We start from the raw sequence: 27,381 nt of genomic DNA on the forward strand, positions 1-27,381 counted from the left end.
TGTTTAAATTTTTAACTTCTAATAAATAATAATTTTAAAAAAATACTTTTACATAAAATAAAAAAAATTATTTTTAAATGATAATAATCTTAATTGTGTAATAATAACAAACATAACTAATTTTCTACAATTTTACATTAATTATAGCCTTAACCATTGCATTAATAACAATAAACATAATTAGTTTTATAAAATTCTACACATACACTCTAGATTCGTCCATGCCCCCAAGCTTTTAAAACACAAGTTTGAAATATCTAATCTACCCTTCCCTCGGTTAGTCACACCTTATCCCCTTCATTTCTTTTCTTCACATCCTTATTTTCTTATTTTGTGTACATACACATAACTTTTGCATTCAAGCTCATTCTGTCTCTTTCGTCCCCTCACCTTAGATGTCTATTTGTCTTGTTGAATTCGTCACCACAACTTCGTGTTGGTTATATTCATTGTTGTTCTTCGTGTCAACACATGTCACACCCTTAGTTGCATTTAATGTGGTAACAAGATACTTATGAGAATCCGATAGAAGAAAATAGAATGCTTATGAGAATTTGATAGAAGCAAATGACAAGTATTTGTTAGAGAAGTTGGATGAGAACCAACACATTTTCTCATTATAGTGAGAAAATATTTGTTGGTTAATTCAAATTTGAATATTCAAATTTAACAATACATGTAATTTGAATAAATAAATATTAATTATTCAAATTTTGGTTGTTGTTAAATTTGATTATTTTAATATCTTTAATTGATTATTAATAATGGTATAATGAATGTTACTTAATTGTTCTTACAATTTTTTTTTGTATTTCATGAATTTTTTATATGTAAAAGCAAAACCTTCTCAAGATCATGAGTAGACTCAATTGATAAAACTCTTTTTCTATAGACAATAAAGTAAAAATAAAAAACTCTTACTCATTTTTTAATATATTAGTTGAGTTAGAAATCAAATACTCAAGTATACATCTCAAACACTCACTAACCACATCATATCTACAAGATGATGTTGTCTTTGGATATCCGTATATCATAAATATATGTACTTTGAATGTCGAGATCTTTATAATCACCAATTGCCACAACAACAACGAGAGAGATGTAATAACTAAAGAATAAGAAGGAGATAGAATGTCTTTGAAAATGGCATAAGACATAATCAAGTAATCATAGTGAAATGGAACCACTACCAAGGAAACTACCTAAGTATGTTAACAAGATACTCTTTGCAAGTAAAGTAGGACCCTTTTTAATCTAAAAGTAGAGATAGCTAAATATAACTTAATGTCCGTTAGAATAATTTTACAAATATTATCCCATATCATATGTTGAAATCAAACCTTTCACATAAACAAAAATGTAACGATTAGACCTATCATTTTTTTGATGAGATTATAGCCAAATTTTTATCGGTACAATTAACAATTGAGGAAAAAAACGTTATCTCTTTTGACATTTAAAGAATTTTCTACCAAAATTATACAAAATAACAATAATATAAAGAATTCCTTAATTTATTTTACAATTTATTTTATTTTTTTAGTTCTGAATGTACATCAAACCTCCTTTTTATCCTTTTTATCCGCTCTCTCCTATCCTTTATCCTTTTCATTAAAACCTTAAAAGTTAAAATCCCTTTTATCTAAAATAAAAATAAAAATCCTTTAATTAAAAAAAGAAAATATTTGATAAACACTAAAGAGTAAAAAAAAAGAAAAAAATAATATAAATATGACACCATTTATGATATGATAAAAAAAAGAAATAAAAAAATAAACGACATTACATGAGGGATTCATATATTATTTCTGCTGAAAATAAATCAAGGAAAAAATAAACAAATACTTACTTGCATGCATCGAACTTTCATTCACCTCAGTGCCATCATTAACCCTTCTCTCACCGCCCCACCCAAAACCCGCGAAAATCAAACCCACCCTTCTCAATCAAAACGCACAACAACCAGAGTGAGTGAGGGAGCATAGCAAAAAGCGCAATACAAAAGAGAGCGAGCCAGAGTGAACACACACACAAACAGTGGCGTCCAATGGATCCGATCCAAGCTGCCAATGAGCTCGCTTTCCGGGTCGGGTTCTCCGGCCACAGTGGCCACCTCCGCCTGGAGCCGCTCTCCACGGAGGAGCGCCGCAACCCGCTCCGCTCCATTCCCGATTTCATTCCGGTCAGTCACCGCGCCGTTGACCCCTACGCTTTCTCCCTTTTACTCCATTTTCGCACTCTCTAGGTTTTAATTTTTGCTGCCACGTGCCACCTCACACTATCACTTCAGTTGTTCCCTAATCTCTCTGATTATCTTCTGTTGCTTTCTCTGTGTATAAATTAATTAACATTTTCAGTGATATATTCTATGAAGTAGTTTCAATCTGTTACCTGCAGTGGGTTTTCCATACCATAGTGTACCGAGTAGTGAAAGTAATATATAAGGGTTCGTATCATATCTTATGCTTTACATTAGGAATTAATTCCCCACACTATGGATACGTTTGATGTTTAATTTGTGAGTGAGATTCATTTGGATACACGTTCTAATTAAACTTAAACTGTTCAAAATCAATTCCTTGTAACTTTGAAACAATTGGGCACTAAGATGTTTGGTTTAAAAAACCCTAAGAATATGTTTCGGAGTGGGGTTTTGGAGCAAAAGGAAAGGGAGGGCATTTTTTTTTTTTTTTCAATTAAGAGAGTTACACAATGTTTTTAAAATGAACAGAAGATTAGAGCATCAATAGGGTGTTTGGTTTGGCACCTAGTAATAGGAGACTCGCATCAAGAAGGAAGCAAAATATTGTAGCTTCTGCGTTAACTCTGAAATTGATGCGCGGAAACATTGAGTGATGTGCAAATTTAAAGTGGTAGCAAACACATTAAGTTAATGCTAATTTATCATTTTACTTCTTTTTATAAACTATCAAATTAGAGAATATTTACTAAAAATAAAAAATTACCCTCCCTTCCCCTTTCCTCCAAAATCCTGTTTACCACCAAAATTTTCCTGAAATATGCAGTTCTTAGATATTCTAATCTTTGAAGCTCAAGTTTGATTTATATCTATCTTGGTAATTTTTGTCTACTTTATTTCAGCCACCTGCCTTTCCTAGCGAGACGCCTGAATCTATAAAGAAGTACATAGAAGAGACATATCTCCAGCCAAGATTGGATCCTGATGATTTTTCGCCAGAAAAAGTTGGGAGGCAGTGGGAATTTGATTGGTTTGACAGGGCTAAAGTTCCTCTAGAGCCGTCATTGCCACGAACTATGGTAGTTCCAGTTTGGGAACCACCATTTCGACGTTCAAACAATGGATCAGTGAAAGGAATCTGGGAACCAAAATTTGAGGAGGTGGGGGGTGCTTAAATGAAATTGCAAATTCGACATCTGTGTTGGAAAGTTTGGTTAACAATCAGAACAAATTTAGTTTAGAGTTGATATTAATTGATTATGTCACCTTTATCGGTAGTGCCTATAATGTTGTATTAGGTGGATGTAGCAGATCTGACATCAGGAGCTGTAGAATCTGGGCCATTACCGCGCACTTCTGGAAAGGACTTTGTTAGAGGAAGCATCAATAATCGTCCTTTTCGTCCAGGAGGTTTGGATGATTCCCGAAGTTTAGACAGAATTCTTCCAGAAGGTGCTTCAAATGGTGAATGGGTGCATGAAATTTTGAATGGTGGTCCTGCTCAGACAATTCCTCCAAGCTTAAAGCAAGGATTGGACTTTGGCATGCTCAAGGTTATTTTTTTTTAATTATTCACATTTGAGGAAAATCATTGCTTGTTTTATGTTTGAACTTATTCCTAACTTGAAATTCCATATAACCGATGCATGTTGCGTTTTTATATTTTTTGAAGCCCTATCCGTGCTCGTGGAATGTCTGCAAGGAAGCCAATTCCCTCAAGAGTTCATCAGATGAAAAATTGGTTAGTTAATTGTATTATTGCCATTTTTTCGTCCAAATTTGTGAAAAGCTGTTTCAATTTATATTCCTTTAAGAGACATTGTAGATCTTCTAATGCTTATGCTATATGGTGCCAGTACTCGGGAGATTGTCAGTTTAAGGATGTTCTTATCTTGTTTGATTATATTTAGAAGCAATCATATATATGATCTGCTATCTTTACTTAAATGATTTGCTTGAATCGTTCTGGAACACAGAGTGGATTGTCCGTACAATTTGATGACTTATTTAAGAAGGCATGGGATGAGGATGCTGTTGGAGATCAAGAAGATGGTATTTGACATACACTAACTGCAGTTTCTTTATCTACGTTTTATGTATGGGAATTCTTTCACTGTACTATAAATATAACCAAATGAACCAAATCACTGCGATCAATGTGGATCGTCAGTAGATCAGATGAATTTTCACTTCTGTTAATGATTTTGCTGTTTGTTAAGGTCATTTATCAGAAGTGGAGACTATTACATTGGAAGCTGAAGTTGGTACAACTGAGGTATCCAGTAGAGCACATGAGAGTGAAATGTCACTTGATGATATTTTGTCAGCTGACTCAGAAGGATCAAAACTGCATTTGGATGGATTTAATGATGAAATTGGACAGCAGAAGAAGGAAGTAAGTGCTGTGGACTAAGTTTATCAGGAATTGTGCTTAAAATAACACTTAGTGTTTCTTATTATGCATCATGTTTTTGTTTCTGTTTATGCGACAATTTTCCTCACCTTGTGGGATAAGACTTTTGTTGTTTATGTGGCAATGCTTGAGATAGGAAAGTTGTTCTCTTGGCAGGCTTGGGCTATACATGAAACCAGTGAACAAATTGTAGATTCCTTTCATGAACTTGTTCCTGACATGGCGCTAGAGTTTCCCTTTGAATTGGATGCATTTCAGAAGGAGGTATTTATTCATGCTAATTTTCCTCTTATTTTTCATCAGGGTACAGCGACCATACTCCTGCACTTATGATTGAAACTACAAACACAGACATGAAATAATTGTTTTATAGAAGTGATATAGTAAAAATTAAAAACTAATAACTAAAAAAGCTATGTTTGCGTGTTTTCCTGTTTCCCTTCCCTACTTCTGTTCTGGGATGGAAAGTGGAAACTGATCCTTTTACTCACATTTTTCTGAGTTGTATGTACCTTCCACTTGTGTGAAAATGTCCCCATGGATTTTTCAAGTAACTGATTATTGAGGTCTGCAATCTATTTTATTTGTTGTTGCAACTGTGCAAGATACTACTACCATTGAAATTCTGATTTGAACAGTTTATTTCGTACTTTCATTTTATTTCTTATCCTTATTATGATACAGAATCTTTTCTTTCTTCTTTTGTACTTGTTTTCTTACTTTCTATTTCTTTCCGTATCTAGTTTGTTCCTTTGATTAAATTCACTTTGTGAACTGACTAGTTAGAACGTACTTCTTTTTATTGTTAGTAATTTTCACATGTTCTTTCATATGTCTTCAGTTGATTGTATGATGATTGGGATGTCATTTACTTCCAAATTCTTGAGGCAAGGGGGTGTTATGGTATTTGGTTATTGGAATAACTTGAATATAGTGAGAGATAATTTTGGATGAAATGCTTGTGTTAGTTGTGTGTTTTCTCAACACTTAGCTTCTCTTCTATATATATATATAAACTTAGCTTACAAAGGAAGCTTTTACAGAAAACTCAGATCAGAGCAGATACAAAAAGTCAAAAAGAAGAACGGTAGCCTAGTACAATAAGGATATAATAACCTATTTTCTAACAGAATAATTTGATCTTTGCAGATTCAACCAATTGGGACATAAACTCATATGCATTAGGAGGAGTTGCATCAGTTAATTCTTAAATATATTTTGTCATAATAAGTCATTTATTTTTAAAAGAAATTTATGTTCATCGTAGCTTCCAACTATGCAGAAGATTATTCTTTCTCAGTCAATAAATTTTTCATTGGTTAAATATAATTGTTGTCCCTCATGATTTTTTTGTTTCAGTTTGGTTCCTTAAGTTTGAAAAGTTTTACTTTGGTCCCTTAACGTATCTCTGTTAGACCAAAGTGGTCCGTCCATCAGTCTTTTTGTACTAACGGTGTTAATTTTGGCCGGACATGGCAAATGTTCATCTGATGTGGCATCTATCATAGTATGCCATACCAAGTTGACCAGTGCAGTAAGCTAATGGAAGGACCAACATGGTCTAACGGACACTAAGGGACCAAAGTAAAACTCTTCATAAACATAGAGGGCTAAATTGAAACCTAAAATTCAAGAGGGACCAAAATTATATTTTAGCCTTTTTCATTTTATTTTTTACTATGAAGAGTCACTTGTATTATATTATCTTTTCTTGTCAATTCTAGCATGAATATGCTACTTATATTTGTGTTTCTTATAATTGCATTTGTTTGATTCTTTTATAACAATTGTAGGCTATTTATTATCTTGAGAAGGGGGAATCTGTTTTTGTGGCTGCTCACACATCTGCTGGAAAGACAGTGGTTGCCGAATATGCATTTGCTCTAGCATCAAAAGTATGCTCAGATTTTTGGCTATTGATTTAGTTTCTCTGTTTTTTTTTCTTTTGCTTCCAGGCAGTGTAATTGCATGAAGTCATGAATTGTTCAATATCATTAATGTACAATGCTTTTATTCCACCATCCTCGTGTTATTTTGACCCAGTCTTGTAATATTGTTAAGTTTGTCGTTGTTAAAGTTTTCATCAATTTGATTGCAGAACAAGAATGAATATCTTAATTCTGTTTGAAACTTATCAATGCAGCATTGCACGAGAGCTGTGTATACTGCTCCAATAAAAACCATCAGCAATCAGAAATATAGAGATTTATGTGGGAAGTTTGATGTTGGGCTTCTTACTGGTGATGTAAGCTTGAGGCCAGAGGCTTCTTGTCTCATCATGACCACAGAAATTTTAAGATCAATGCTCTACCGGGGTGCTGATATTATTCGAGACATTGAATGGGTAAGTAACTCTCTGGTTTCTCTTCAACTATGAAAAATCTTGTCCTTGTGAATTTGTGACAACTTATCTGTATTTATTTTCTGCATAAATGTGGTAGGTTATATTTGATGAGGTGCACTACGTCAATGATGTTGAAAGAGGAGTTGTTTGGGAAGAAGTAATTATCATGCTTCCAAGACATATCAATATCGTCCTCCTTTCCGCCACGGTATAAATTGATCCTCAGTTGTTATCCTATTTGTGATGATTTATGCTGGATATTCTGTGTAAAAAGAATTTTGGGCTCTTATACTTCCAAAGCTTAATTTGTTTCTGCATCTCAAAGCACATGGAGCATTATAATGCTGGAATGTATTTTTAATAACAGAAAAATAAAAAAGTTATTTGGAAATTGTAAAACTAGCCTGGGAGGTGTGTGTGTGTGTCTATATATATATATATAATTAACTTATTTCTCTTACAAATTTATTTGTGTCCTGATTTATATTACAATTTTAATCAGGTTGAGTACATTTAGGCTTTTAGCAACTTCTTAAACTTAAAGAGGAGAAAGATAGCAAAAAACTTAGCCTTTGGATGTGGAGAGAGGTAAGGAGGAAGGAAGTAGAGTGGAAAAAAGGAGAGAAGAGAAAGTGAGTAGAAGTAGGATGATTTTTAGCTTGTTTAGATGGAGAGAAGTTAGAAAGGAGTAGAAGAGAATAAAAAGTTGGTTTCTTTCTATACTTTTTTAATTGGGTAGAAAAGAGACAACAATAACAAAAGCCTTATCCCACCAGGCAAGGTTTGCTTCATGGATCGTATGATGGCATTGGACTTTGTTAAAGGCTAAATTCTCAAGGATATGATTCATTATGAGACCCCTCTTAACAATTTCCTCCGATGTCCTTCTTGGTCTCCATCTCACTTTTTTCACAGTGCTAAAAAACCATGCAATCTACAATCTACAATCTACTCGCCTCACCAGTGCCTTAATGCCTCCCATGACCTTCTTTGCACACATTCAAACTAACTTAACTGGTTTTCTGGCATCTTTTCCTCGAATGATGTCGCACTAATATCTTTCGTATACAATCATTTTGTATCCTATTCTTTCTTGTGTAGTCATTCCTCTTGTCACTTTAAAGCCCAACATTCACTACCATATAGTATAGTTTGATGTATAATAGTACAATACAGCTTTCCTTGGAGCTTGGTAGGTATTTTGATAAAAATTTGACACCTTTCTCCACTTTAACCATCCAGCTTGTATCATGTGTGAGACATCTTCCTTGATTTCCTCATCATTTTGTAATATTGATCCCAAATATTTAAGCTTAGAAACTTTGGTATGGCTTCACTAATGAAATGTTATTTAAATTTTGATCCAGATTACTGCTGGTCAGTTTTTGATTATCTAAATTTGGCTTAGTTAATTTTATGATTGATATTTTTAGTAGTTTTTATACTATTATTATTGTTGTTGTTGTTGTTATGATGATGATGATCATCATCATTATTATAAGCTCCACTAATTATTTGATGGGGTGAAAGTGATATGTTTTCACTTGCCTTACTCTGTTTTAAGCATGCCAAGATGCTGGCTGCTACTGAATACTCATAAAATTTTGTTACATTGACTATTTGGCTGTGCATCAGATCATCAACTGTCTTTACTTCCCCAAACCATATTTTGATTATATGGTGCACTGTAGTCTGCTACTCTGTTTCCTTAAAATTTCATTTTCTTTTGCAATCAGTTCCTTTCACAATTCTTGTATATTGTATATTTCTGTTTGCTTTGGATTATGCCATCCTTTTTGCCTTCTGTTACTCAGCAAAGCTACCTGTCATTATCTCAAAAAAAATATTTTGCAGGTTCCTAATACTATTGAATTTGCCGATTGGATTGGCAGGACAAAACAAAAGGAAATAAGGGTTACGGGGTAAGTGGTGAATTTATCTTACAAAGCATAGTCAATTGAGGGTTATTTAGCAGTTGAAAATACTCAGTGGAAGAGTTTATTTTTTAAACATATTCACTCTTTTGAAAATATACAAGAATACAGAAAGGATATTTGTTCACTTTTCAAATTAAAGATTTGAGTCAAAAGAAGGAAACTACTAGGATATGCCACATACTCTTTAGCTTGCAACTTCCTTCAATTTTAAATGGGGCAGTACGTAGTCTAAACAATAAAGTTCTCTTCTTGTATTGTAAAGATTAACAGTATAAGACTGAAATCTACGCTGACAGTACATAAATAGAAGTTATAAGCTCTTTCATATTTCTAAGTGTCTTATTATTTTTCCTGCTAAATTTTTTCCATCAGGACAACAAAAAGACCTGTCCCATTGGAGCACTGCCTGTTTTATTCTGGAGAACTTTACAAAATTTGTGAAAGTGAAACATTTCTGCCTCAGGGATTGAAAGCTGCTAAAAAAGAGGCTTCAAGAAAAAAGAATTTGACTGCTGGTGGTGGTTCTGGACCAAAGCCAGGTATTTCACCAGGTCATGACAAAGCTCGAGTTCAAAAACGTGAAAATACATCTCACACTAAACATCATGGAGCTAATTTCTATGGAACTGGTAGAGGCTATCAGAATAATGGCAATGGCCAGAGCAATTGGGAACTGAGGAGAGCAGATGCTTCAATGTTGTTGATGCTTATCAACAAACTCTCCAAAAAGTCATTATTGCCTGTATGTTGATTGTGTTATATTAATATATTTTAAGCAATAACTGCGAAAGGAATTCTTGGTAAAATTATCTCCAATTGAGGAACAATTAATTGTTTAGTTCAAAGAGTTGTTAATGGTAACAACTTGAGGATTTAATTGTTTGTGAATTAGAAATATTTTTACCAAGTTCCATTTTGTGATTTTCCCTCTATTTTATTATTGAGTGCTACTATTTGTTGATAATGTTTTAACTTGTTAAAATATATAAAAAAATATCTCATAGTATTAATATTATATATTACAATATTTTAGAGTATCTTCGATTATCTCTGGATTTGTTTCTCCATTTCATTGGTTTCCGTATTTCCTTATATGTCATAATTTGTTTCCTTATTTAATTAGGATTAAGAGTCTAGTCTATATACTACATATGCCATAATAGAGGGTTTTTGGCCAACTCTTTTGCATGCTCAGTTTTTCTGTTCATTTGCAAATGCATGGTTTTCTTCCTGCCCATTTTTTCTGTGTGAATGATTTTCCTTGCCCATTTTTCATTCTTGTCCATTTGAATGGTTTTTTCCCACTCATTTTGTGCATGTGATTATTCACATAATTTTTTTTGTTTTGATTATACAAATACGCTTACAAACACAAATTCATCCATAAATAAATTTTAATAAATTATTATTAAACCATGCATAGTACAGGAAATTAAAGCATTATTTGGGAGCCAATGCATTATTATTATTATTAGTTACTATTTTAAAATTTAATTGTGCATTTGAACTTGATATGGGAATGCAGGTGGTTATATTTTGTTTTTCTAAGAATCGCTGTGATAAATCAGCTGATAGTCTGACTGGAACTGACCTCACTAGTAGCTCAGAGAAAAGTGAGATCCGACTTTTCTGTGACAAAGCATTTTCACGACTGAAGGGATCTGACAAAAATTTACCACAGGTCAGTTGGTGACTTGATGTATAGCTTAGTGTTTTTGTGATTGAGCTGCACTTCTAATATGTGTTATACAGGTTGTTCGAGTACAAAATCTTCTTCGCAGAGGTATTGGTGTGCATCATGCTGGCCTTCTTCCAATTGTAAAGGAAGTTGTTGAAATGCTATTTTGTCGTGGGGTTATCAAGGTGAGTTGGGCTTTTTGTTTTATCAGACATCATATCAAACCCAGCTGTTATTCAAAGATGCAGAAAAATACTTTATATTTTGAGAATCATATATTCACAATTTTCTCCCCCTGGTTTCGTAGTTAAATTATTTCAAGATTTATGTCCAACCGCTTGACTTATTTTTTGTTGTTGTAGGTCTTGTTTTCAACGGAGACATTTGCAATGGGAGTCAACGCACCTGCTAGAACGGTGAGTCTCTTTTCAGTATTGCTGTTAAAATTGGAGACATTTTAATTTTTCTTTGAAAATTTCAATGAAGTCTAATTTATTATTGAACTTATTAAAACTTAGTAATTTTATGGGTGATTGTTTGACTGATCATCAAACTATGCTATGATTTTTACAAGTGACTGTTAAAAGCATTTATTAAAAAATTTTGCTCTGTGGTTTATGTTGAGTCTCTGATTACTTTAGGATCTGTTTCGATCAAATGGAGGTTGTTTCACATGATCTTTTTAAATAGTGAATTCCATGCACATTACAAAGGTTAATTTAAGTTCTGCTAAAAAAAACCCTAACGTACCCTGGTGTTAGAGGCTCCTTACTTTGCAAAGGTATGGAGGAGGGTAATTGTATGCACTCGCAGTCTTCCCCTTTCATATGCAAAGATGCTGCATCCGGATTTGAGCCCATGCCCAACTGATCACCAAGGCACAACTTTCCCGTTGTGCCCAGGCTCACCCTCTACTTTAAGTTTTGCGAGAATTTGAAAAATTATAGATTAAAAGAAAAGTATTTTAAATTGGAATAGAAGATATAATTAATTATATTTAAATTTGACAATTTTTTTAGAAAAAAAGAAAAATTAAGATTGAGTTGAGCAAGTTCCTTCAGGGAAAGTGAAATAAGAAATTTAGCAATTCTCTAGTAAGTGTAGATATATGTTAAACAGTTAGGGCACCTGTTAAGTAATAAAAATTGTAAAATTAAATATTTATTTTAATGAGAAGCACAGTATTTAATATATTGGGAACTTATAAAGCTTTACTATTCATTGAATACTTTCTACTTATTACATTTTTGAGGGTACCCATTAGTATTTGCCTTTGTGAAATAATTAGGTGATTTTCCCCATTTTCTCTCTGATACTAGACTGTACCTACCTTCTCCAGACCTCACTTGGTGAGAGCCTTGTGCACATGGTAGCCCTTTTGTTATAATTATATACCCATAATTAGTTTTGAATGAAATTTTTTGTTTTGACAAATAAGAATGATTACTTCTACATTTTTTTTTATATCCTTGGCTCCTTGCCAATGTTGGTAATAAAAATCCTTTAACCTTCAGTTTCTGATATGACACAGTTGATGTAAACTTCTTTTATATTCTTTTGCAGGTAGTCTTTGATACTCTAAGGAAGTTTGATGGCAAGGAATTTAGGCAGTTACTAGCAGGGGAATATACTCAAATGGCTGGTCGTGCTGGCAGAAGAGGACTTGATAAGATTGGTACTGTTATTTTGATGTGCCGTGATGAACTCCCAAAAGAGAGTGATTTAGAGCTTGTCATTGTTGGAAGTGCAACTCGCCTTGAATCTCAATTTCGGCTAACTTATATTATGATTCTACATCTCCTTCGAGTTGAGGAATTAAAGGTGCACATGGAAATTATCCAAGTCTTTTAATGAATAATTTCTCTAATTTAATGATCTATTGATCATCCATTTTGAAGATCAATAAGTTTTACTCATGTTATTGCACATACATCACTATTTATAGTACACAGTTACAAGTAGTTAGTTTACAGCCCATTAACTACCTAACTAACATATACCCACTAACTAATTGAATTTTATCTACAACATGCACTGTTCAGTAAAAAACTACACAACTAAGAATCAAATGCAATTACAGAACTGTCACTAATATTACAAAATACTGAAAATACTATAATTAAATGCTATAAGTAAATTCATTTTATCTTGGCAATTTTAATTCTTGATAATTATTACCAAGTTGAGTGAGATTTTTTGGGTCGCAGGTAGAGGACATGCTTAAAAGAAGTTTTGCAGAATTCCATGCTCAGAAAAAACTTCCAGAAATGCAACAGCTGTTGAAGAGAAAGCTTAATCAGCCCACAAAGGCTATTGAGTATGCCAATTATCCAATTCTTCTTTTCAATATTTTTGTTTCATGCTTCAGTTCTGTGTCTCTTCATAATGCAATCTTTCTGTCATTATACTGTTCTTATACTTTTTTGCTATTTTGCTGTTTCTAAATGAATCCATGGTGGGTGGTCACTTGCTTAATTATTCCAATATAAAAACATTGATGATGGGAGGCAAAGACAGTGTTTCTGTTGACTTTTTTATGAGCACCTGATGACAGTTTTTATTTTTATTTTTTATGTAGCGCTTCTAGATTAATGAAAATATTGAACAAAAATAATAAATATTGGTGTATTGGATTTTGAGTATATTATAAATAGTTCAATGGGCAGCATCATGTAGATTTAAACTTGTGATTGAGGAAAATAAAGTTCATTTAATTTACATATGATATTCACATACATTTGTATGCTTTTTTTTAATATTATCATAATTGTCTGTCTTCCTAAGTTAATTAAATCAGATCCAGTCCTTTTGTCACCTCAGATGGATGAGGTATCGCTTTGATGAGATCTCTTTTTAGGAATACTGATTAATTTTGGAAGATTCACGATGACCAACAAAAGGAATGCTTTCAGTATTAAATTTTATTTTATTTTATTTTTTGATGCTGCATATTCTTCTGTAGTTTCTAAAGCATTATATGTTTTTATTCAGATGTTTAAAGGGTGAACCAACCATTGAAGAATACTATGATTTATATTTAGAAGCAGAGACATACAGCAACCAGATATCAGAAGCAATTTTGCAGTCTCCTAGTGCACAGCAATTTCTCAATACTGGAAGAGTTGTAATTGTAAAATCAGAATCAGTGAGTAGTCATATTCATATTTTACGTTTGTAGCTGTTGGAAATAGTGGTAGAAATTAATGTCATTAGGAATTATTAGATTTAATGTACAATAATGGTAGAAATTAATATGTCATTAGGAATTATTAGATTTAATGTACAATAATGGTAGAAATTAATATGCCATTAGGAATTATTGGATTTTATGCATCATTATTCATTGGAAGGATTAGAGTCATTATTATTGTTCTTGTAAAAATCAAAAACATTTATTTATTCTTTTGTATATGAATATTGACAATGCTGAGTACCACTTAAGTAATTCACAAACATTTTCGTAGATGGGGCTTAAAAGGAATCGAACACAATTGTTGTAAGAGCATTGTTGCGAGTCCCACATCGGGTGGTTAACGAACATCATAAGTGTTTATATAGCTGGGTAGGCCACCCCCTTATGAACCGGGTTTTAGGGACCTTTCGGATGCCTTGACTGCACTTTAACATGATATCAGAGCTAGGTTCTGCCCGGTGGTGTGGTGGATAGTGCCACTAGCCCTTGCTTTGTGGTGACGAGCCCTGGCTCGAGGGGGCGTGTTGCGAGTCCCACATCGGATGGTTAACGAACATGATAAGTGCTTATATAGTTGGGTAGGCCACCTCCTTATGAACCGGTTTTTAAGGGGACCTTTTGGATGCCTTGGCTGCACTTTAACAAACATAAATTGGCCAAAATCAATATGGCATTGGGAATTATTGGAGGGTTGTTGGAAATAATGGTAGAACTCAATTATGGGATTTAATATATCATCGGAAGGATTAGAGTCTCAGGAAACAGTTCTATTCTTTATAATTGTTCTGTTAAATGTAATATATATTCTTTCTTAGTATCAATTTGCAAACATTTTCCTAGTCTATTGTCAATTATATCATTTCAAATCCATAAGTTGATAACATTGAATAATCAGATGCATGGGAATCTGATCATGCTTCTATCTTAAAAGGAAGAAGGGACTGGTTTACATAATTTTTCTCCAGAAAGAAAATTCCTGAAACATTGATATGATTAAGTTGTGATAAGTATGCATGAAACTAGCCTGGTCCATAATACTGAGATTGGTCATTAGTTTTGATCGCAAATGTGCCGTTTGATGACATGGAATGACCTTTTTCATCAGCAGAAACCAATTCTGACCGAAGGCATCAGGCCTCCTTTATGGCTGAAAACAAGAAGGAAACCAAATTCTCATTTGTGGAATGAAAGTCATTGAATTTCAGAGCTTTAAAGTTTTGTAAAAATGTTGGATGCCTTGCTTTTTAATATATGCTTAGTCTCATTCATTAGGGTTTCATTTACATCTTTTGGACAGTTGGAAGAATTAGAAGACTGGACCTAGTTTGATGTAGATGCGCTTTCTGTTATAAAACCGTAATTGCTTTACGATCTTTGGTCCTTGCCAAATGAGTTATAAAACACCCATTTATTTAGAATTTGAATCTTTAGTATATATTAGCTCCTTGACACAGTAATAGATGTTTAACCTGTATCATGATTGATTTACAGGCGCAGGACCACTTGCTTGGAGTGGTTGTGAAAATGGTTGTGAAAACTCCATCTCCAACTAATAAGATGTACATTGTTTTTGTGATTAAACCTGACATGCCATCCTCAGTGGATAATGCCTCGAGTAGCGGTAATATGCAGAATAAAAGTGGTGCATTCGACCAAGGTTATTTTGTAATGCCGAAATCAAGACGTGGTGTTGTAGATGAATATAGTACATCTGTTTCTGCCCGCAAAGGGAAAGGTGTCATCACCATCAGATTGCCCTATTCTGGCTCTGCCTGTGGAATGGGCTATGAAGTCCGAGAAGTTGACAGTAAAGAGTTTCTGTGCATATGCAGTAGCAAAATTAAAATTGACCGAGATGGGCTTCTTGAAGATATTAGCAGTTCTGTTTATTCGAAGACTGTTCAGCTGCTCATGGATTTGAAATCAGATGGAAATAAGTATCCTCCAGCTTTGGATCCTGTGAAAGGTATTATCATTTTGTGGTTTAAGCATGATTTATACTTTGATAATTTATCCACTTTTTATGAAGAAAAATGAAAGAAAAGGAATTATAGTTTGCCAGATGTATATATGCAAGAGGAGGCATGATAGAATAATAGAAGCAATTTTTTAATCAAGTGATTTTTAACAACACCTTCTAACCTGCAATATTGATGTTTCTAGAGTTGAGGTGTTGTCTATACTCCATACTCCGTTGGGTGTAATAACTTAATTCTTTTATTTTAACACTTGGGTATCCTTATCTGATTTTAAAACCTTGATTTATAACAATAATATTGCCTTTTCAGATCTAAAGTTGAGAGATGTGAAACTTGTGGCAACATACCATAAGTGGACTAGATTATTGGAGAAGATGTCCCAGAATCAGTGCCATGGGTGTATAAAATTGGAAGAACATCTGAAATTGGCAAAGGAGATAAAGAAACACAAAGAAGAAGTCTATGCTCTTCAGTTTCAAATGTCAGATGAAGCACTTAAACAGATGCCTGACTTTCAGGGCCGGGTATAAGATATTAATCCATTTAGTTTTGCTTGATGCTTGAAAAGATATTTGATATTTTTTATTGTTTTAGTACTCAGTCTTATGGTGCCTTTGATTTTGTTTTTGTTATGCTTCTTCAGATTGATGTTCTGAAGCAAATTGGATGCATTGATGAAGACCTCGTTGTTCAAATGAAAGGCCGTGTTGCTTGTGAGATGAATTCTGGGGAGGAACTGATATGTACTGAGTGCTTGTTTGAGAACCAAATGGATGAACTGGAACCAGAAGAAGCAGTGGCGATAATGTCAGCTTTTGTGTTCCAGCAGAAGAATACGTCTGAACCTTCACTCACACCCAAGCTGTCTGAAGCGAAACACAGGTAACTTGCAATTGTCCATTTTTTGAAATACCCCTATAACATAAGCCTAGTAAAACCCTCAATAGTTATTTCTCTGAGAACATACTATATGATATCGTTTTGTCTACCCTCCTCTTCAAAATTCTCACTGGAATCAGGATACGAATTCTAACTTGGATGTATTTGTTACAGATTATACCAAACAGCTATAAGACTTGGAGAGCTCCAAGCACACTTTAATCTACCAATAAACCCTGCTGAGTATGCCCAAGAAAATCTCAAATTTGGTCTCGTTGAAGTGGTTTATGAATGGGCAAAGGTTTCCTTCCTTCCACAGAAAATAACACACTATTTAGTTCCATACTTCCATCATTAATTTCTGGGGTAGTTTGTTAACCAATCTCTTATTTCTTTAATGCAGGGTACTCCGTTTGCTGACATTTGTGAGCTCACTGATGTTCCTGAAGGTCTGATAGTAAGGACCATTGTCAGGTTGGACGAGACATGTCGGGAGTTCAAAAATGCTGCAGCTATTATGGGTAATTCTGCTCTCTGCAAAAAAATGGAAATTGCTTCTAATGCAATAAAGCGTGACATTGTATTTGCAGCTAGCTTGTATATTACTGGCGTATGATCATTATTGAACATGCTAATGTTTTGTATATAATGAATTCCTTGCATAACTTGTATGCTCCTTAAATATGCACCTTACCTTTTCTTTTTTAACTTCTTTGTATTACAATTTTTTTTAAAAAAATGAATTTCATTGTTGATCTCGTCCTTTGGATTACTCATTGACCATGTAACGGCTCACTATGTTTTATTTTATTCATGTTTATGTGGCTTTGCGCCATCATTCTTAAATACCTTGTGTATACGTGTGTGTCTGGAACATGATCTATTGATACAAGGTGTCAAGTTTTTGCACTTACACTGCTTAATATCTCTATATGTAGGATATGAAAATAAATTTAACCGTCGAATCATTTGATGTTATCTTTATGATAATGTGCATCAAATTTTACATAATTTGGACATTTGTTGGTATGTTATTTAGCAATAGACATTTACTTATATATTAAAAACTTCTAATTTAACGGTTGAATTAGCTAATTTGTTTTTTTAATGAAAGGTATTAAGTGGTGTAAGTGTAAAAGTTTGATACTTCCGTGTCAATTGGTCGCCCTTCTCTCTTTATATATGTAAACTTATATAGTTATATTCAATTGTTTCTTAAAAGTGGCTATACGTAACAAAGCTGCTCTCTATCTCTCCTTTGTTCATGCGTTGTCGTCTCCATCGTTACTTCACGTTGATTGCCGCTCACTGCTGCTGCACACACACCCAATCCTCCCTTTCCTCTTATGTCCTCTCCCTCCGCCGTGCTGCTGCTCTTGCTCTCTAGTGCATCAATCTGCCCCTACCTCTCGTGATTCGAACACTCGCGACCAGTTTCGTTGTGATGAGGAGCAGCACCACATTCCCCTGCATGGTATTGCCTAGAATTGCCCTTGCAAGCGTCCTGCTCCTGCAGGCAAATTGCAATCCGTTGGTGACAAAATCCAAGGCCTCGCCCTGCGACTTGAACAAATCAAACCCTAGCTTGGCCTAGTCTAGTGATGGAGCGTGCAGGTGGTCGGATCAATGTAGATTACTTGAGGGTCGGTTCTGGTGCTGAGGTTTGCAACTGTGAAGACCTCGTCATAGTCTAGTATCACCATGATCATAGTGATGTCCCTCAAAGCACATGAAAATTGAACGGGCTTCTAAAATTTTAAAAACTGAAATTCAACACTTAAAACTAAAATTGAGTTTAACTTTTAATAATTTTAAAATTAAAAACAGAAAACCCTTCCAAGGTTTTAGGAATTGGTTTTGTGAAAAAAAAATCCATTTTGATAAAATAAATGTCACCTTAGTAGGAAAGAGATAAAAAAACTTTTTTTGCATTTGTATAAAAAAACTTCTTTTTATGCATTTTATAATTATCATAACCTTAAATAGTAAAAAAATAATATAATAGAATTTGTATAAATTAAAAATATTAATGTAAAGATGTTTAACAATATTATTAAGAAAACCAAAAAAGATGCATCTTTCTGTCGTCAATAAAAACAGAAATATTAATGGTATTTTTAAATAAGTATTTTTATTATAAAGTAAATTTCAATTGTAACATCGGTAAGAGAAATATTTATTAAATCATAAAATATATTATAAAAAGTGTTGCAGACAAAGTGTCGTTCTATCATAACACTGGCAGGAGAAATATTTGCAATATAAGTCTCACAACTGATGTGATTTTTCTTTTAGTAGGCTTTAATCCTTTTCTCGACCTTATTAATCATTAAAAATTATTGAAGTCTTGAAATTACAATCCAGTCTCATTAAATATGAAAGAGACTAACATTTCTGCGGCAGATTCTATAAAAGTACAACTAAAAAATAATATAAAATATATTAAAAGTAATATGACAGCATCACCTTCATTTAATATTAATATTAAAAATAAGTCTTAAAATTATAATTTTGACACTTTAAATATGAAAGAGATTTACGTTATTTTTCAAATTCTATCAAATTACAGCTAAGAAATAATAGAAAACAAATTAAAAGCAATATTATAGCATCACCTTCATTTAACATTAATAATAAAAATGTGGGATAAGTAATGTGTTTGACACTTCGAAAAAAGAAAAAAAGAAAAAAGAGAGGATATTCTTCTCCTGACAATAAGTGAGAGAATAGTGAATAGTCAATAGAAATGGGGTTCTTCAAAGTAGTAAGGGTGTTTCTAGGTGCATCCAGTTGTCCTTAGATTTTGTGATAGGTATACGTGAGGGTTGTCCATAAATCGTATAGATAAAGTTGATCCATAAGATTGATACGAATCAAGTTAATCTATATGTTAATATTAAATGTATATAGATCAATTTTTTATCTGTAAACCTTTTACAAACCGTTTCTTTGCTGGCTGCATGGAACCTTGCACTTACACATTCCACTCTCTCCCTATTCTCACTATCTCATCACTAAAATCTAATGAAAGCAAACGTTTCTTTGCAATGCCAATGCTCATTTAACTCTCTTTCACTTTCCTCCTTCGTTCTTCTTCCGAATTCTTGTTCTTATTGTTTTCTCTTTGTTCTCTTCTCTACTCTCACACCACCCTAAGCACCACATTCTTGTTCTTATTATTTTTAATCATTTTTCCCTTTTTTTTCTGAAGGTTTGAACATTTCCTTTAATTTATGATTATCTTGTCAAAAGAAACATGCATCACACTTCTGAAGTTTTCAAATATGAGGCTAGTCTTCAGCTGGATCCCGATGCTTTTTCAAGTGGTGGTATATCATTATTTATTTCCTTTTTTTATGTTGTTTATTCTCTATGGTTCAAGCTTTGGTTGCTCTTGTGGGTGGAATGATATTCTGTGCATCTTATATGCCATTTTTTGGTTAAGTTTTTGTCTTATTTTTATTCATATATAGTGCTTTGGTACAAGAGATTATTGTGGGGTGTTATCAAATTGATTGGAAGATTGTCATGGTAAGTTATGTTGTGGGCTCTTGGAGGAACTAAATTGGATTATAAGAAATTTTAAGAACTAAAAACAAGATTTCAAGAGAATAAAATATATTTTTTTCTTAAAAAAAATCAGACTTTACTTTTAATTGGATCATAAAATGCATATAAGAATTTCACTTTTATTTAATTTCTTGAACTCGTGATTTGTGTAGATAAATATGATTTTGCTATTGATCATAATTGAGAAGTTAAGGCCCCCTGTTCGGGGTAGTTTACAGTTTTTAGTTTTGAAATATTTGAAAATCAAACCTAGTTTTAGTTTTGAAAGCCTTCGATTTTGAAATTTCAAACTTTGATTTGAGACCTTGTTACAAAATAGAAGAAGAACTCAAAATCAAAGTGGTTCGACAGGTGCAGAACAATGCGGTTCCAATCCCATACAGTGCTAAGGCTAGGCGCGTTGCATCTTCAATCTCACCCATACCCTTGAGAACTTTCTTTGCAACTCCATGATTGCCACCCACTTCGCCGTTGTTTGGGTATGTGAAGGGGTGGCACAATGGTGGTTTTTGTGAGCAAATATGGTGAGGAGAGTACTAAAATATTTAAAAAAGCTCGTATAATCTATATATAAAACAGGCCATTCATTAATACCTAATTTTAACAAAAGAAATACGTTTTTAAACCATCTAGGGCTTAAAAATGCATTATTTTTTTTATAATTTTAAAGGAATAAAAAATAGTTTCATAAAAATCACATTTTAAAAATTAAAAAATAGAATAAGAAATATATTAAATAAAGAATTTCCAAAAACGAATAAACAAAATTATATTAATGATCAAAATTAAAAACTCAAAACCCTCAAGTAATCACTAATCACACCCGCCAAAAAAAATGTCAAAAACATGTATGCATTATCACCTGCAATATGGAACACAACATGCAGAACCTTATAACGAAATAGAAACTCTTAAAACATTTTACCTCTAACTCCTGTTAGAATTTATGTCTCATGTGAGAGGCATGTGACTTATGTAGGGACTAATAAGTAAATAATTAACGATTAAGGACTAAATTGTAATTGAGCTTAATAGGAGAAGTTTCTAGGGTTGACTGCTACTTGATGGGAGTAGTGGTTATAAAAGGGGCTTAATACCCACTAACGTGAAATAAGGTCCCCTTCCTGACCAGAAAAGTGTTCTCTCTCACTCATAGCCATCAGTAACGGAGAGAGGCAGAAAAGAAAGGCCAAAGGAAGTGAAATCTTATTTCTCTCCTCTTTCAAGGAAATCAAAGTGCACCGGAGAGAAGTTCCTATGGAGAAAGGTACAAGTCTTCCTATGGAGAAAGATACACATCATTATCTATTATTGTTTATTGATTGTTTGTGAGAATCATAGGTTTCAAGATCCTGTTGTTTCCTATCATTGATAGTCTAAGAAACCCCTTAAGAATTTTTACATGTGGTATCAGAGCATGTGTTATGAAATTTATGATTCTCCAAGAATGATTTAATTTCTCCCAATTATGTATGAACCCTAATTATGAAATTTAGGGATAATTTAATTTCTCTCAATTATGTATGAACCCTAATTATGAAATTTAGGGATAATTTAATTTCTTCCAATTATGCATAAATCCTAATTATGAAATTTAGGAATTTTATTTTCCGCTGCATGTATTGTTTTATTGACAATATTTTGTTATTGTTGAATACCAATTTTTGGAGAAAAATTATTTGAAAACTTATGATTATCGGAGAGAAAGCTACACGACATGTATATATTAAATTTGGAGAAATTTTTTACTTCTAATGGTGAAAGAAAGGAAGCGTGCCATTAACGTAAAGATTCAATTCCAATTTTGAAAAGTTGCGCGGGTACGTTTGTTGGGGGAAGAATATGAAATTTTGGAAATTGCTATTTGCAACCTTATGTTTGCTATTTCCAATCCCACTTGATCCTTTTTTTTTTCAAAAAATTAGTTGAAGGTGATTAAAGGATTGAAAGTTTATATTCTGTAATTAAATTAATGTGAATGTTTTGCAATTATTGGTAGCAGTAAATATATGTATATGCTACATATTTGCTTGAACGTGTTTGAATGCAAAAACACAAATAAATGCAAATATTATTTTATGGCCTGGAATGAAATTAATAGAATGGCTATGAATTGTTAATAGCAATAAGTATGTGCATACCATACATATTTGGTTGGAATTAAATGTATGTTGAATTTGTTAGTCACCAAAGTGGCCAAATTTGTAAGGTTATTTAATTCCAAATTAATGATTATTTCAATTATACTTGGTTGGAATTAAATGTATGTTGAATTTGTTAGTCACCAAAGTGGCCAAATTTGTAAGGTTATTTAATTCCAACTTAATGATTATTCCAATTACTCATAGAATAATGGATGCTAAATTATATGATTATTGGTTTATGGGTAATTGAAATTCATTGTTATAAGGCATTTATGGATCGCCCAAAGGTTGATTAGTTGTTCTTATAATTAATGAATATAATTGTAGGCAATTTGTGTGTATCATTAGTTTTATTTATATGCCCAAAGGAAATAGATATTACTAATTGGTGCATATTTAATTGTCAAATAATGTTAAAATTTTATTAGCATCATTTGTTTGTATGTTGTGTGTTGGTGTATCACCCAAAGGAGAACATCAATATACATTAATCGTTATCTGAATGAATCATATGTATGACATGTATTTTATGTCTCAAAACACTTATGTGAACTTTATTATGTAATACATGTTTTGAATTCATTGGATTCTTATGTATCATCTGAGCCAATTTTAATGGGCTTAACTTCTCTGACTGAAATGAGCAAGTCCAATTTCACCTTAGTGTTTTGGATCATGATCTTGCTATGTTGGAAGAGAAGTTTGTTACTTTTATTGATGCTAGTAGCAATGAAGAGAAAGTCCATTATAAAACTTGGGAAAGATCTAACAGACTCAGCCTAATGTTGATGAGAATGACTGTTGCAAACAGTATTAAGACAACTCTCCCTAAAATCGAAAGTGCTAAAAAGTTTATGTGATTAGTGGGAGAGTGCTCTCAAACAGCTGATAAGTCTGTTGCTGGAACATTAATGAGTACATTGACCACCATGAAGTTTGATGATTCACGTACTATGTATAAACATGTCATTGAGATGACAAACATTGCAGCAAGACTTAAGACCTTGGGAATATAATGGTTGTGAATGAGAACTTTCTTGTTCAGTTTGTTCTAAACTCATTACCGTCTGAGTTTGACCCGTTCTAAATGAACTATAATACCATGAAAGATAAATGGAATGTGCATGGATTGCACAGTATAGTTCAGGAAAAAAAATAAGGCTTAAGAATCAAGGAAGTCATTCAGTTCATTATGTAAGCCACCAAGGAAATCAAGGAGCTTGAAAAGAAATTTATGAAGAAGCATGATAAAGGCAAAGGGTCATTAAAGAACAATGACGACTCTTTACAAATCCAAAGGAAGGTATCAAAGGGAAATAATTGTTAATTTTGTAGGAAATCCGAACATTTCCATAAGGATTACCTAAAGTGCAAGTCTTGGTTCGAAAAGAAAAGTGAGCTTAATGCTCGTGTTTGTTTTGAATCAAACTTAACTAAAGTTTTCTATGATACATGATGGATTAATTCTGGATGTATGACTCATGTTTCTAACATTATGCAGAGATTCCTTACAATCCAAACCATAAGCCTAAATGAGAAGTTCCTTTTCATGGGGAATAGAGTGAAACTCCAGTGTAAGCAGTCGAGACTTATTGCATAAAACTCGACACTGGACATCATTTAGATTTACTGGAAACTCTTTATGTACCTAGTTTATCTAGTAATTTAGTTTCATTATCTAAACTTGATGTTACTGGATACTCTTTTAATTTGGTAATGAATGTTTCAATTTATTTAAGCATAATCATCTCATTGGTACTGGTATTCTTGTGATGGTTTATATAAATTGGAAATAAACAGTTTGTATGCTGAAACTGTTTTAACTCTGCGTCATAATGTTGGCACTAAACATAGTTTAGTGAATGAACGATCTGCTTTCTTGTGGCATAAACGTTTAGGTCACATTTCTAGAGAAAGGATGGAAAGATTAATAAAAAATGAAATCCTTCCTTATCTAGATTTTACGGATCTAAATATTTGTGTGGGTTGTATTAAAGGAAAACAAACAAAACATACAAAGAAATGAGCTACAAGAAGCACTCAGCTTCTTGAAATTGTGCATACTGATATTTGTGGACCTTTTGATGTTAGTTCTTTCGGAAAGGAATGATACTTTATCACCATTATTGATGATTATTCATGTTACAGTTATGTCTACTTACTGCCCGAGATTTCTTAGGCAATGGATGCCTTAGAAATTTATTACAATGAAGTAAAAGGGCAATTAGACATAAATGTGAAAATTATTAGATATGATAGAGGTGATGAGTATTACGGAAGATATGATGAAACTGGGCAACACCCAGGTCCATTTGCTAAGCTTGTTCAGAAACGTGCATTTGTGTGCAATACACAATTCCCGGTACACCACAACAAAATGGTGTATCAGAAAGGCGGAATAGAACTTTAATGGATATGGTTAGGAGTATGTTAATCAATTAGACTTTATCCGTATCCTTGTGGATGTATACCTTGAAAACTGTCATGTAGTTGTTGAACAGGGTTCCTAGTAAGGTAGTTCCAAAGACACCTTTTGAACTGTGGACAAATAGGATACCTAGTATAAGGCACCTGCATGTTTGGGGTTGCCAGGCAGAAATAAGGATTTATAATCCGCAAGAAAGAAAATTGAATGCAAGAACAATCAGTGGATATTTCATTGATTATCCAGAAAAGTTAAAAGGGTATATGTTTTATTGTTCTAATCATAGTATGAGAATTGTCAAAACTAGAAATGCAAGGTTAATTGGAAATGATGAAATCAGTGGGAGTACAGTTCCACGAGAAATGGAAATTAAAGAAGTTAGAGTGTAAGTCCTTTTAGCTTATGCCTCTAACAGTAAGGTGATTGCTCCTTCAGTTATTGCTACAAAATTAATGAAGAGGAGCAACACAATAATGAACCCATGATGCATAATGAACCTATTATGGAAGAACCACAAGAAGTAGCATTAAAGAGGTCTCAAAGAGAAAGGAGATCAGCTATTTCGAATGATTATGTGGTATACCTACATGAAACAGAAACAAACTTAAGCATTAATGATAATGATCCAGTTTTGTTTTCACAAGCTATAAGTTGTGATAATTCTGAGAAGTGGTTAAATGTCATGAAAGAAGAGATAAATTCCATGGAACATAATAGAGTTTGGGACCTTGTAGGATTACCAAAGGGTTGTAAGAGAGTTGGTTGTAAGTGGGTCTTCAAGACTAAACGTGACTCTCATGGCAACCTTGAACGTTACAAGGCTAGACTTGTTGCTAAGGAATTTACTCAGAAAGATGACATTGATTATAAATAGACATTTTACCGGTCTCATGAAAGGATTCTTTTAGGATTATTATGGCATTAGTAGCCCATTATGACTTGGAGCTACATCAGATGGATGTGAAAACTGTCTTTCTTAATGGAGATTTAGAGGAGAATGTTTGTATGGACCAACCAATGGGGTTCTCAGTTGAAGGAAAGGAACACATAGTGTGCAAACTAAAGAAATCAATATACAGTCTTAAAGTAAGCTTCCCGCCAATGGTATTTGAGGTTTCACGATGCCATTGTTTCCTTTAAATTTAAGGCAAATACTGTTTATCAGTGTATGTATCTAAAGGTCAGTGGGAGTAAGGTTATTTTTCTAATTTTGTATATTGGTGATATCTTGCTTGCAACTAACGATCTTGGTCTTCTTCATGAGACTAAAAAATTTCTCTCTAGAAACTTTGAAGTGAAAGATATGGGTGAGGTAAGCTATGTGATAGGGATAGAAATATTTCATAATAGATCACAAGGATTGTCAGACTTATCTTAGAAAGTATATATATCGATAAAGTACTAGAGAGATTCAAGATGGAAAGGTGTTTAACATCACCTATTCTAATTTAGAAGGGAGACTAATTTAGTCTCGCAGAATGTCCTAGAAATGATATGGAACGAAAATAAATGAAAGCTATTTTGTATGCATCAGTTGTTGTTGCATCTGAAAGTTGAATTTGTAGTATATTTTGAGGCTACAGTTCAGATTAATTGGTTGCGGAACTTTATTTCAGGGCTTGGAATTGTCGACAGTATTGCTAGGCCGCTGAAAATGTATTGTGATAACTCCGCAACAATATTTTTGTTAAGAACGACAAGTACTCTAAGGGTGCTAAGCATATAAAATTGAGGTACTTTGTCGTGAAAGAAGGAGTTCAGAAACAAAGAGTGTCAATAGAACATATTAGCACAAACCTTATGATAGTTGACCCTTTGAATAAGGGATTATTGCCCAAGACATTATAGAACATGTTGAAAGTATGGGCATTATTGTTATTGATGATCATTAAGTGTAATTTACCTTATGTAATTTTGTTGACACTCTGAGCTCAATTATGATATGTTTCTGATTACCTGTTCTCTATGTTTGCATGCATGTTTGTGTTAGAGTAATGTTAACAGGTTTTGTCTTGAATGAAGATATTATGTTGGACCAATTATGTACTCCTAACTAATGGTCACATTAAGGATAAGACTAATTTGTAGTACATGGAAGGGACTATGTCGATTAGATGATGTACAACCGCCATGACTCAAATTGGTTCATATTCTTAATCATGAAATTATGATGTACCCAATGTATAGAACAATTTAGTCAATTTTAATGCGCATTATGTTAGTTAATCTATTTATTTATTTAGTCCATAATGTTTATTAATGTTACATGAGCCAAGTGGGAGAATGTTAGAATTTATGTCTCATGTGAGAGGCATGTGACTTATGTAGGGACTAATAAGTAAATAATTAACGATTAAGGACTAAATTGTAATTGAGCTTAATAGGAGAAGTTTCTAGGGTTGACTGCTACTTGATGGGAGTAGTGGTTATAAAAGGGGCTTAATACCCACTAACGTGAAATAAGGTCCCCTTCCTGACCAGAAAAGTGTTCTCTCTCACTCATTGCCATCACTAACGGAGAGAGGCAGAAAAGAAAGGCCAAAGGAAGTGAAATCTTATTTCTCTCATCTTTCAAGGAAATCAAAGTGCACCGGAGAGAAGTTCCTATGGAGAAAG

General features: G+C 33.2%; 1 protein-coding gene across 1 annotated transcript; it reads left to right on the forward strand.

Annotated features, from left to right (window-relative positions):
- Nucleotides 1-1,857: 1,857 nt before the first annotated feature.
- On the forward strand, nucleotides 1,858-17,398 carry LOC114395758 (DExH-box ATP-dependent RNA helicase DExH11). The gene is made up of 23 exons (XM_028357601.1): nucleotides 1,858-2,185; nucleotides 3,106-3,363; nucleotides 3,502-3,756; nucleotides 3,876-3,944; nucleotides 4,180-4,255; nucleotides 4,423-4,598; nucleotides 4,773-4,880; nucleotides 6,410-6,511; nucleotides 6,760-6,960; nucleotides 7,058-7,168; nucleotides 8,815-8,882; nucleotides 9,270-9,639; nucleotides 10,423-10,578; nucleotides 10,650-10,760; nucleotides 10,938-10,991; nucleotides 12,139-12,396; nucleotides 12,783-12,892; nucleotides 13,567-13,720; nucleotides 15,260-15,734; nucleotides 16,057-16,271; nucleotides 16,391-16,629; nucleotides 16,801-16,927; nucleotides 17,030-17,398. The coding sequence occupies exons 1-23, from the start codon at nucleotides 2,051-2,053 to the stop codon at nucleotides 17,240-17,242; spliced, it is 4,041 nt and encodes a 1,346-aa protein (XP_028213402.1). The 5' UTR covers nucleotides 1,858-2,050; the 3' UTR covers nucleotides 17,243-17,398.
- The last annotated feature ends 9,983 nt before the right edge of the window (nucleotides 17,399-27,381 follow it).

The sequence above is a fragment of the Glycine soja genome, chromosome 18 (genome assembly GCF_004193775.1).
Source record: "Glycine soja cultivar W05 chromosome 18, ASM419377v2, whole genome shotgun sequence".
In the NCBI taxonomy this organism is placed as follows: Eukaryota; Viridiplantae; Streptophyta; class Magnoliopsida; order Fabales; family Fabaceae; genus Glycine; species Glycine soja.

Coding starts and splice junctions, on each gene's coding strand:
- LOC114395758 (XM_028357601.1), top strand. CDS start 2,051: ATGGATCCGATCCAAGCTGCCAATGAGCTCGCTTTCCGGGTCGGGTTC. Junction 7,169..8,814: donor TCGTCCTCCTTTCCGCCACG/GTATAAATTGAT, acceptor AATATTTTGCAG/GTTCCTAATACTATTGAATT. Junction 10,761..10,937: donor TTTGTCGTGGGGTTATCAAG/GTGAGTTGGGCT, acceptor TTGTTGTTGTAG/GTCTTGTTTTCAACGGAGAC.